The sequence below is a fragment of the Vanessa atalanta genome, chromosome 9 (assembly GCF_905147765.1).
Source record: "Vanessa atalanta chromosome 9, ilVanAtal1.2, whole genome shotgun sequence".
In the NCBI taxonomy this organism is placed as follows: domain Eukaryota; kingdom Metazoa; phylum Arthropoda; class Insecta; order Lepidoptera; family Nymphalidae; genus Vanessa; species Vanessa atalanta.
This window is the reverse complement of record NC_061879.1, coordinates 767,365-780,612: the sequence shown is the minus strand read 5'-3', so window position 1 is coordinate 780,612 and position 13,248 is coordinate 767,365. Positions and strand designations below refer to the sequence as shown.

The following is a 13,248-nucleotide window of genomic DNA, read 5'->3' as shown; positions in this document are numbered from 1 at the left end:
TTCGTATAATGTGACAACAACAACAAAGGGTGCTTGTTTGTTCTACCATCCTTAATATTCTATTTTCAAAAATGTGTATATTTTTCACATATTTTTCATGTGTTTGTTAGTTATAGTTTTTTTTTTAAAGGTGTTAAAGAAAAATACAAAACAAAAAACGAGTCAGTTCAAATCGAACATTTTATTTTAAACTAATACGAACGCATAGTAGAATTTACGATATATATTTATATAATATTAAATGGTTTATAACAGAACATTGACAATAAAGCGATAACTAATTCACCAACATTTCATAAAGCCATAGTGATTGCATTCGAGTTTTATTTACAAACGGTCTCGCCGATTTTGAAGATGATAATAAAATATTAAAGCTATTCAGAACATGGCCAATGACACAACAGTCTTATTTCTAGATAATTTCTTATCAATATAAAATAACATTCGATCCATTCACTTAATTATCATGAACAAGAAATCTAATAAAACCTAAAGATATATTTCAAACGAACGAGTAATTGGTATTAAAGTAACGATATTTACTTCCAATAGATATCCAATGATGTGAATTATTTTCCAATTTGAAAACATCTTATTAAGTGATTGGAAGAAATGCATCGAAAACATCTTTGAAGATATCAGTGGTAGCAAAGGTTGAAAATATGGCAGTGCCATTACAGTACGACATCAGAGGCGGGGAAGACAGAGGAAGACTCTTGCTTTTATTTTTATACATTTCTTATAAAAAGCTAAACAACACTTGCAATTATTAACGTACCGATTAAAAATGATGTCGATGATTATATAAAAGTACAAAAAATGAGCAGTAATAGTTCTCTAACTGGGTCGATTTATTTTCGTTGCATAACATGTCCGTCTCTGTATTATTTACAATGTGTTATATTTATTATACGATCCAATAAACTCACTAAGTACGTCTTTAAAAATATATTTCGGAGCAGAACTAGAAGCTTCATAAGGTTCAGAAAAATACAGTGGTAACCTCATTGGATCAGTGCCAAAGCTTTTGTTGTATAAATACGAGTACGTCTAGAGTACAAAAGCAGTCTCCAGATTAAATTCGGTAACGTAGCTTAATGATATAACTATTCAGATTTTAAATACTATATATAAGTACAACTTTGTACCGTTATATAAAGTTTATAAATTTTGCTTTATTGTTAAAAGTCACTAATTTCAGGATCGGTGTCCGCGTATTTGCAAGTGAAAGGGTTTCTCAACCACGAACAAAACGATCGGTCGCTGTGTTGTTTATATTTAGCTGTTGTATGTTTTTTGGCGTGTGCTCTTGCAACAGCCGCTCTTCGAGTAGGATAAGAATCTAAAGAAGATGCATCAGAATCTCTCGGTACCGAATCATAACCGGATTCTGCTCTTCTCGAAGTTGCCGCAGGACTGTGTTTTCCAGTTCGGGGTGTGGACTCATGTCCACTGTCATAACCATCTGGTTTACAGCTAGCAACTACTCTTGCAACATTTTTATCACCTTTTTCACACTTTTCAGAACGCGGTTCGATTGTAACAACTGGTGGTGTAACCTCTAAATGTAAATTTGATTTTAGTTCTTTAAAATTACTAGATGGCGCTCCACTACCTGGCATGCGATTTTCTTCTCTTAAATTTGGATCAGATGCTCCATCTGGATGCCTTAAAGATGCTATCCTGGCATCTGTAATATCATTTGATCTGTATCTCTCAAAGGGTCCATAAGGGTCATTGTGTGCTATGTCTAAGTCATGGTACGCATCACATTCCCCTACAGCACTACACGGCCTCGACATAGACCGCTTGCAACTATCACAAATTTTGTCACTTGGCCGATATGCAGGTTCACTATAAACAGATCCGTCACCATGATAATCTTCAGTATCTCTAACATTACACATTGAAAGTGATTGAAATTGGGGAGCAATTCTGGGATTAGGTACATTGCTACTACTATCTAACATTCTACGAGAACCATATAACTCTGTTAATCCCATAAGTTCTTCTAGCCTCGAGCGTGATGAAGGTAAGCTTTCTTGAGGATTCAAGTCTATTGGATGATCTCCAAAGTGATGTGTGTAAAACCCTATAGTTTGTCTTAGATATGCTTCGTTTCTTATTTGTCTTTCAACTTCACTGTACATAGAAAGTGTATCAGTAAAAGTTGAAGCTACAGTTAAATTTTCTTGGCTTAAAATTCTAAGCGGATGGTCCTCACCATCTCCATGGTCAATATCACCAAAAGAATGATCAGCATAACCCATACAGTACGCAATATCTTCTTCTGTAACTTGAAGACAACTGTCCTGCATTGGGACTGGTTCTAATGGTTCTTCAACCTCTATTAATTCTAAAATGTCATCTTCATCATCTACGTGCCCTTTGCTCATTCCATGAAGATCTAAATCTCGACTCCGCCTGGAAATCATTTCATCATCCATCCTCATTCTTTCTTTGTATTTACTATCTAAGCTTTCCATTGACACTTCTCTACTGCTGAGGCTACTTGGGTTCATCAAAGGTAATGCCGGCGGAATTTCCGCTAACTCTTCGCTATCATCGTCTTCGTCAGGCTCATTTTTTGTCGATGATCTGGCACTGGACGGTTTTCGACTTGAGTTGGGATCAAGCTGACCGAGATTTTCCTCCTCTATTGCCATATTGCTTTTTGAGCCAGCCTTTAAACCTGTTCTAATAGTAGATTCTTCAACGTGAATCCTTCTAGCTGCATCTTTAATTTCCATTCGATGAGTCGTTTCCCCTTCTTCAGGTACTCTCTGTTCTTCTTTATGGGGTGGTTGGGCTTTATGGCTAGGAGAACTATGTCTAGACTTTTGAATTTGAGAAGTTTGATTTTCGACCCATTTCTTTATCATATTTTTCTTATGGTTATCCATATACCCATAACCAATACTTTCGCTACCAAAAGAGTTAAGAACACCAACTTGTAGAGGTACAGCGTTCGGTTGAATTGGTACAGATTCAAATTGTAGCGGTAACTTAGTTTCTTGCATTGGACCATCGATCCAAGTTTCTCTCTTTTTCCCCTGGGTTTCTTTTATAATATGTCGTGCTTCTACTAGTTTTGACTTTGAAATCCGAGGACCATCGATCCATTGTTCATCACTATTATTTTTTCCTTCGTCACCGTGCTTTGGTGCCTGTTTTTTTAAAGGTGCCGCTTTTATTGAAGCTGTGTGCACAGGTGACGACTTCGGAGTAAAATTAGGTTGAGTTACATTTTTCAAAGGTGATGCTTTAGGAGACGAATGCAATTTATGTACAGGACTTTTTTCTTCTACGACTTTAGACAAAGAGGATTTCTGTTTTTGTTCAGCTGCTGAACCTCTTAAAGCTTTACTTAAGATACACCTGTTGTCACCTGAATTGATATGCGGTATATACACTGGAGGATGTTCACCGTCAGTTGCATCATCTAACGGTCCTACATAAATTACTGTATCTGCTGATAAATCACTACTCGATGGATCAGGTTCACTGCTGCTTGGTTTCGAAGCGTCTTCTCCAGAACTACCTCCAGAACCGGCGTTATTGTTAGAACTATATTTCACTTTTCTTCTTCGTAATCTATGTATTCTTGATGCCAGTTGTAATGTTGTTAAAGTGTCGGAATAATTTTGACCATTCGGAGACACGTGGACAATCATTGCAGTATGACATGTCAAAGAACCTAAACATTCTTTTAAAACGTGTGTCAGATTGTGGTCCCGATATGGTAAATGTCGCTGACCATTAAATATAGCAAGAAGTATATTCCCCAACCCTGATAACGGTATACCTCCGTTCGTTTTTCCTCGTTCTGAGTTCCCTAAATCTATCAAGTGCAAACGGCTCCGGCCACCAGCAACTGTAAATAAAGAAACGAATTGTTATTTGAAAACTGTCTCGGCAGCAAAAGCTCTAGACATTTGCCTGAACGAGAATATTAAAACATTTATATCCCTTAAAGAAGATTTTGGAATTGGATTCAAAATTGATTAAAAAAAAACGAATATTAGTATTATTATAAATTATTAATATTAATGAATTCTCATAAACGCGTCAAATGTATTTGTAATAAATTTGATGTAAATATAGAGATATTAAGACCTACCTGCACCCTTTCCGCCTACACTATACTGGTAAATGTGTAACGTGTACAGAAGATGACTGTCTTTTCCTTCCTCTCTCGTTCCACGTGTCGCTAAGGCCGCATCCAAATAAAATGCTGCTTTTTCAGCGCTATGCACTCGAAGTTCTGACTGATTCTGCAGATGTGTGCCAAAAAGAGGATCGTCTCGAAGGTATACACCTGGTGATTGCTCCGTGTCTGTTAAAAAAAAAAACTTATTACTACGGGAATTTAATAACTTAATTTCATTATATAGCAATATAGTTAATATCTTCATTTAGTCATACTAAACGTTGTCCATAACTATCAAAATTTCAATTGAATAGAGGTATATTAATTTCAATATACAAAAAAATTACATTAAGAAGGTATTAATTATAAAATTAATTAAGTACTAAGAGTATTATCAGGGCAGTTAATAAAATCAACTTACCATTTTGGTACGGCGCCAATAGGTCTCGTATTTGATTTGTATTAGTGCACAGCTCTACAGCAGACACTCTCACGGAGAAGCGAGTACCGCATTTATGTCTCTGCTCTGCGATACCCCGAAACAGCCAAGATATGGCGCATGGTATAGCACCGAGTGAAGCCGTGGAGTCCGGTCGCCCCAACATTGTATACGACTTTCCTGCATAAACAATTGGTGTGTTTATATATATATATATATAATCGAAATTATAGGTAATTTTGAATGTATTTATTTGCGTCCAAAACATTATTAACTCAAAACCAACTATTTTTTAGGCAGATTGGATGCTTGAGTGGGTAAATAAATATTCTCCTTTTCTAAAGCGCCTGGGTAGATAATACAGTGTAGCTTATAATAAAACTACCTGTTATATAGTTATTTAAGCCTCTTTAATTCCTTAGTAATAATAATATACTATATTAGTAATAATAATATAATATAAGAGTACCGACATGCCGTTTGCCGATATAGCCGCGCTGATATATTCACATTAAAAGTTTTTATCTAACTTTGCGTTCAATACATAGTATTGTAATATATTACATATATTACTCATAAATTATCACATAACACATCAGTAAGTACATACTCGGTGTATAAATATTAACGTATCCAATTAATAATCTAATCCGCAGCACTATTTACGTAACATTAGCTGTGTCTCCGTCTCCGATATAATTAAAACGAGGTTCTAATTATTCACTCCGCGGGATCGACAATCCCCGAAATAAGCGGGATGATACAGTAAGCCAGGTTTCCGCGGGATCCCAGCCACGTTCCCTCAAAGTTCCGTTCGTGAGGCTTTCATTCAATTTGCATTTAAAACCTTAATCCTCGCCGCTGAGTAAGACTTACAATGTCGGCACAAGTCGTTAATAATATCTTCTCGTTTATTAAGAAAATCGTTCAAGAGTACTTTGTACTGTTGTCATTTGAAAAAATAAAAGACGAAATTTTTACAAACTAAACAAAATTTCAATGTATATTTGTTTAATGTAAATCGTTAAAAATGGAAATGGTTTGGCATCTTCTTAGGTAAAGTTTATAAGGTAATATATTGTTAATCTTTCGCTACATGACGCTGAATTCATTATCGTCGTCATCATTCACTTGTTATTCCTATTTATTGGAATTTCACTCAGAATGCTTTTGCTTAGTTATGCATCTTTATCTCTTTTAAATTTATTTAACTACTTGTAAAAGTCATAGCCACACAGTACCTATATATTTTATCAGTGTTTTCTTTCCTTATATTCACATCTAACACTCTGGTATGATTCATTCATCCTAAATTACATGTCCGTACAATGGTACAATTAATTGTTTAAAAAAAAACAATGTACTTATTAACCTTTTTATATAGGACTTGTTTTTTAACTTTTTAATTTTAAAGCATTATTTCAGACAAGTATAACTTCGTCTGTACAGAATATTTTTAATTTTTAATTTGCCTTAACAAATTTAATAGCTAAATCAGAAATCCAATAAAACATACTTTTTTTTTAAGTAAGAATATTTAATTCGAATTAAGATTTTAGGTTTTAGTAAATTCGAACAGCTGTTAATTAAAAGATACGATTAATCGTTTTATCACCTACTAAAAGTTATACGGAAGTTTCTCCATCCAGTATTAAAGTTTCAATTAACTGTTAGCGGCTTCCATTTCGATGCAAATCTTTCTGCCTGAGTTTCACGGCGGTTGTCTTATAAATAGTGCAGTGCTCTGGCTTACAGAGTGAATATTTTACTAAGAGATCCGAGTGTTAGGATACGTACTGTGTCTCTTAATATGGTTGCATTTTGTATTACTAAACTACGATTGCTGAAATGGTTTACTAAATTGCATGTGTTTAATTTTTGTTTTTGTTTCATCTTGTGCTTGATGATGAAAGTAAAACATTACGATGCATGTTTATTGTATGAGTTGGATGAAGACTTATATTTACCTCCTAACCTTAAAATAAAACAGCCTGCTTTTATGCATGTATGCGTGTTAATTTATAACCTAAGTATTAAAGGGAAGTGAATCCCACAGACAAAGCGTGTTACGTCGTAGGTAAATTTCATATGAATTCTTTTATTTATTTATTTATTTACAACAACAAGCACACTTACAACATACATATTGAACATTTACAGTTAAAGTGACTATATCAAAACATCAGATATGTACGTCAATGACAAGTGTACATAACATTTACTAACTATAAACAGTGCACAATTAAAAAGTTTACATATTAATTTTGTAATACATTGATATAATTATTTCTATCGATAATTCTTGTGTAAAGTCGATTTCATTCGCATGATAAATCTATTATTCTCGTAGAATATAGAGTATTAAAAGTATTTTATAAATACCTAGTCCTGCATGTCCGAAGCAAAAGAGGCAACCATCGGTCCCATTGATAACGGCGTGTATGACGTCAGTCAGCGCACTGGAACAAATCTCCGTCTGAAACAATACATTGGATTGAATATTGTGGTTTTACAAAAGTGTACGGTCGTTTTATATTTACATAAATAATACGAAGACAGATTTAACAATCGTATAAATAATATAATAAAAAAAACCCGATATTTTAATAATACTAGACAAGATGGTGGAGGAAAATAACCAATTATAATATATTCTACTGCCAAACGGTAGTACAGTTCCCAAGGATGGTGGCGCATTGATATGGTAATAAATGGTTAAAATTTCATACGGCATCAATATTTATTGGCAGTGGTGACCACTTACCAGTGGCCTATTTGATTGGTAGCCTATCGAGGCCATAAAACTAAATGATATAGTACATATTGGTTATCGTCGATGTTCTACTCCAGGACTAAAACTAGTTATGACAACAAAAACTTTTTTTTTACTTTTGAACATTTTAAGGAACTTTAAAATAAATTTATGTTCTAATTTTGAATGCTTGCTCGTAAAAGCGTTATAACTTGAACTCACGTATGCTGCGCATAATGCTTTGAATAATTTAGGGGAATCTGGTGCTTAAGGCTTGTTGGGGGCTAAAAGCGTTTTCACTGTTTTCTTTACCGGGGCTTGTTAGATAATTAAATGGACTTACGGTAGAGTACAGAGATTACGTCGTAGGGTGTCCATGATAAGTGATGAATTACTTTGTTCATTGTTCAGTATTATTTTTAGAAAATTTAAAGTAAAATATTTATTACAATACACTGAGAATACACTGACAGCAGACACTGAGAATTTATGTAAAAATGGTGAAGAATTAGAAATGTTTTATCCATACACATAGTAGCATTCTTAAATTAAATCTAACAAACATTAAATAATATATATATATATATATATATATATATATATACTGTTGTTGAATAACTTATTAACCCCTCTCAGCTTGATTTATAAATATTCAATAATGTTAAAATATTATATAAGCGTAACCTTCTAAATTTTCAAAAACACTTTTAATAAAACAATAAAACTAAAATGACATGACATAAAATATGTGTAAAATATCGTGAAAATGTTTGAAGTAAAGTATTGAATGAAACTACTAATCAAGTCAACAGAAGGCCCAGCTGTGGGTAAGTTACAGTGTCATTTTATAACATCATTACAGTTCTGCATAAAATGTAACATTACAAATATAAAATTCTAGTCAACCTTAAACCTCAATAAAATTGCGTCGCTCGCATGCTAAATAATAAATAAACGTGGGTACCCTACAAAGGGATGCCTTCATAAGGTACGGAAATATCGAGATTGTTTTGAGGGAAATTTTAATGAGCATACCGAAGATTCAACCTGAAAACATTTAAAATTGAAACCGGAGGTAGTTTATTAAATTATAATACCAATTAGTATTGTACAAACGGTCGATTAATTACGGAGAAAAGACTTTTGAATGGTTTTATATCACAATAAGAAAAAAGGTTTACTAGAGTAAATATCCTAGCGCTGGAGAATGTTTTGAGTTCGCTTCTTTTATCTGATTTGTGTGGCAGAATTTGCAACTCTGGAATTAGTTCTATATATATTAAATAATGAGCTGATATTACAATGTATAGAAAACATGAACCGCAGCTGGCGTGGAAATCCAGCCAAACAAACGGTTTATAATTTTTTCCTTGTCATTTGGAGTAAAGAAAAACATACAAGCGGGCAAGATCATTTTCGTAGGAGGTTCTGCAATATGCGTATCTCAGGTCTCAGTGGAGCAGCTAAGTAGAATGAGCTCCAGACCTTAAAATTCATTTATAAAATCAATAACATTTATGGTACTTAAACATCAATTCATTATAACCTATTGAGACAACATCATAAAACGAATAAGTTTACATATTAATTGTATGTGATTATAATAAATAAACATTATTGTATTTAACTAACATAACTTTGTATTTTAAATGTTGGAAAGAAAAAAAAAATACTGAATTTCTTGCCGTTTCTTCTCGGTAGAATCTGCATTTCGAACTGGTGGGAGCTTTATTTACTGTATGTCTGTAAAATGATGATAAAAAAAACCTTATAAAATCTACTAGAATAAAGTATATTATGATTTTAAATAGTTAATTATGCTAAACATAGTTTGTTCGTAAAAAAATTGGTAAATGTACAGATTTTCGCGTTGCTTAAAACCTTTCCTGTGAACGAGTTAAGTGAGAAATAAAAGAAATTCGTGGTAAAAGTTGAAAGACCTCATGTAAATGACATTAGTACGTACTAAGCGAGCGAAATGCTTTTTGTATGTTGTATTTTCTACGAGTCGTGCATAGTAAATAGTATTTTAAGTTTTAAACTACGATTTCGAACAAGATGTAATGAAATGTCAATATCACGAATTCAACTCATTATTCGACATCTTTATCAAAAGTGACGCGAGGTATATGTTAAGCACATATCATTAGCACCGTACAAATGGTTGGCTTGTGTTGATGCTGATTGCTGAATATGCTTATAACACAGAGTTTAAGGTAGACGAACATGCAAATCACCACCACTGCCCATTCATATTGGCACTGTAAAAATATTAACCATTCCATACATCGCCAATGAACTAAGATGTTGTCTCTTGTGCATGTAGTTGGTAACGCACTCAACTTTCAAACCGGAACACAAAAATACTACGTATGGTGTTAGAATATATGTTAAGTGGGTGGTATTTACCCAGTCGGGCCACCAAGTAAATATATAGCCTTATATACATTATTTATATAACCGTATGTAACGTTACAGTAAAAGAGATTTGATAACAAAGTCACGTCACGAATTTTTCACTCGCATTCGTTGCTGTACCGTAATCTGCTTATCTTTATTTTTACAAAGGCCTGCAGTATTTGTTGCGAGTTAGTTTTGTCTGTTTTTAATCCAAAAATTCACTCAAAGCTAAATTTCATTACAATCACAGGCAGTCCGTTGGCAGACCACCGGTGCGTATAAGCCTCTAAGCCGCCGTCAGCCGACCGCCGAGTTATAGCAGACTGTAGTAACTAGCTACGCCGTAGCAATATTGTGTAGCTATCACTATAACTGTTATTTTGTCTGTACAAGAAATGTTTTACGATAAAAAATAAGAGCGTGCTATTCAGAAGACGATTACAATTATCTATATATCCAAGAGTTACAATCAAATGCTAATTTTGTACTACACGATAAAAATCCATTATTAGACTTTTTTGTGGTATAGATATAGATTATAGTCTGGAATAGCACATAAGTTACTTTTTATCTCAGGAAAATATATTTGACACCTGGATCCCACCGCTCCGACCACATGTAAGTGAAATTGTGGATGGGAACTAGTAATTCATATTTAATAAAAGTACCAGTAATTTTATCTATGATGGGTAGAGTTTTTGTGTAGGCCCAGACCTACTTTAGCAAAACTTTACTTTTTAAAGGTGAGTGAGTGAGTGTAATTACATGAACAATATTTTATTTCTGATTTCAGGGCTTCCGGTGGGTTGACGTTGCCAAAATTACTTTGTACTCCATAGACCTAGAGTCCAGTTATAATTAACCATCAGGTAGCTCATTTGTTCGTCTACCTTCCAATTACATGCCTTTTTATAAAATAGTAGTAATTCAAAGTAACAAAGAGCTCTTATAAACTTCCCTCTGAAAAAACACTCATAATGTCAACTATTTACAAGCCTCCGTATTCAACGTTCCGGACGGATCTACTTCAAACTATAATACACCGAAATTACGTCTACTAGCCGAATGTAATTAATTAAGGCAAAACGAAGAACAACTAAGAAAACAATGTAGGCCTCCACATTATCACTACATGCTATAAATCAAAAACCCTCCGCCGCGTCTGTCTGTCTGTCTCAACTCAACTGATAGAGTGATTCATGAGGAAGGTTAAGGTGTAAAATTATTAAAAAAATTGTGACAATTGGCTGAAATATGAAGAAAATTGTTGAAAATGTCAAAACAAAAAATGACAATTGGAAGAGGTACTGGAATGTGCCACGTAAACTAGTCGAGTTATATTTTACAAATGGTATATGTAAGCCGAGGCAGGTAGTTACGTCATAAATAAATATTCCGACCACGAGTGAATACCCACGAATAAGTTCAGACCGAATGCGAATTTTGAATGTAGTAGAATGTAATTACAACAGCAACAAATTAAGCCTCGGTAAGTGGCTAATGCACCGGCGAATGCGTCGGATAAAGGGCTTACGTGATATTAATGACTATGCGGATTGTCGTAGTGATTTAATGCGTGCGCATAAAACATATTATGTGTCGCGTTAGCTTTATACAATACGCTTTTCCTATTGCGAAGAATAATTCTGCTTTGATATCTAATCTTTTGTAGCGCGACTGGAGATTAAAATAACTTATATATTTAACGACTCTTACGAATAATTAAACATTCAATTGAATGTTGTACAAATCGTGGCAAATATGGAATTTCAATTTACTACACAACCAGAGCTATTTTTTTTATAAATACTTAGTGCTGTGACAAGTGTGTACGGTGACAATACAATCTATTTTATTAAGTGTAGAAATAATAATATATAATACGGATATTATAATATTGTATAAGTTTTTAACTTAATAATTCAATTAAATGATATATTTCCGGCTGCAGTCTTCTGTAATGAAAAATAGGTGGACCGGCAAATGATCACCACAGTTCAAAGATATTGTATGAAATATTAACCACTCCCTTAGGAATTAAGATCTTATGACTCTTGTGCCTTTATTCATACTGGATCACTCACCTTTAAAATTAGAATAGAATAATATGACGAGATATTGAGAAGGTCATAAACATTATAAAGAGATGAGCTATATTAACGCTTAATGTTGTCTTAGATTTTCGCGATTATTACACATTGAAATTGAAAAAGAGTCTGCCCGTGACCAGGAACACTGCAAAGTGCTCGAAACGTCGGGATGTTAAAATAATTAATATACGCGATTAAATCCGTTAAAAACTAGTTTTATTTAAATATATTAACGCTATTTAATTAAATTACATAGTAATCTGAAAGTATTGATATATTCAGTTAAGTACCCTTTAAACATTAAATATATTTTTTGATTCGTTCAAAATATCTATCGAAAAGGTTCTCATCGCACGACAAACTTTCTCAGATATTTTAAACTTTCAATGTTCTCGAAAAATGTGAATTTTACTGCATAGTTGGTGATACTCGAACGCTGCACAGCCTTTTAACAATTTAAACATGAAATTCGAGGAGAAATGTGCATGAATTTCGGAACTACGGAACGTCGTGACAGCGGCTGTAAACGAGCCAACTTAGAAAATTGTTGAGAATACTGCAACCTGTTTACCTACCTGGTAACCTGGCGCCTTTGATGTAAATTAATTAAAAGTATGGACTATATCATTCATATATAATCTTATTGATTTTAAATTTGAGTTTACTTATTTAAATATATATTTTTTATTCATGGTAGGAAATCGAACGGTTATAATTTCTTCTGTCCGTCTTGAAGGCTTCATTATCATTGTCGCTTTAACAATTATAAATTAATTTCTAAGAACGTTCAACTGCAGGGTAAAAGTCACAATTCCTCTTAACGTATGATTTGGAGTCTATTCTACCACGCTGCTTCAATGCGGATATATACATAGGTAATACAGAGCTTAAGGTTTATTTTACTAGTAGTAACGCCTAATTGAGTCATTTGATAAGATCTTTGTCCTTATTATTGTTTATCTCAATCGAGTCGTCGAGTAGTGTGTACACCGGTTTTCATGGGTACGCCACTCCGAGGTCCCGGGTTCGATTCCTGGTCGAGTCGATGTAGAAAAAGTTTTCTATGTTGTCTTGGGTCTGGGTGTTTGTGGTACCGTCGTTACTTCTGATTTTCTATAACATAAGTGCTTTAGCTACTTACGTTGGGATCAGAGAAATGTATGTGATGTTGTCCAATATTTATTTATATACTTATTTATTATTTACTGTCATGTGAATCATCATCAAACATGTGTTATATGTAAATTATTAATAACAAGTTAATACCACTTCATTTCCGAGCTCATCGTCATAAAATAAAAAGTGATGATTACAGGGCAAAGCCAAAGGTAATAACTAGGTCTGTAACTATTTCTCCCGGGAGCTAGCTAGCTTCTCGGTGCATTCAACGAGACCTTACAATATCCGATGACGCTGA

The 13,248-nt window shown here is 33.7% G+C and overlaps 1 protein-coding gene across 1 annotated transcript in view; it reads right to left on the bottom strand.

Annotated features, from left to right (window-relative positions):
- Positions 1-229: 229 nt before the first annotated feature.
- LOC125066529 (kinesin-like protein CG14535) overlaps positions 230-13,248 on the bottom strand; it is a 114,872-nt gene continuing 101,853 nt past the window's right edge. The window contains exons 5-8 of the mRNA XM_047674632.1: positions 6,972-7,065; positions 4,572-4,769; positions 4,121-4,336; positions 230-3,874 (exon numbers count right to left, since the gene is read on the bottom strand). Coding sequence (XP_047530588.1) covers positions 1,182-3,874; positions 4,121-4,336; positions 4,572-4,769; positions 6,972-7,065 — 3,201 coding nt within the window. The 3' untranslated portion in view covers positions 230-1,181. The remainder of the gene's footprint in view (positions 3,875-4,120; positions 4,337-4,571; positions 4,770-6,971; positions 7,066-13,248) is intronic.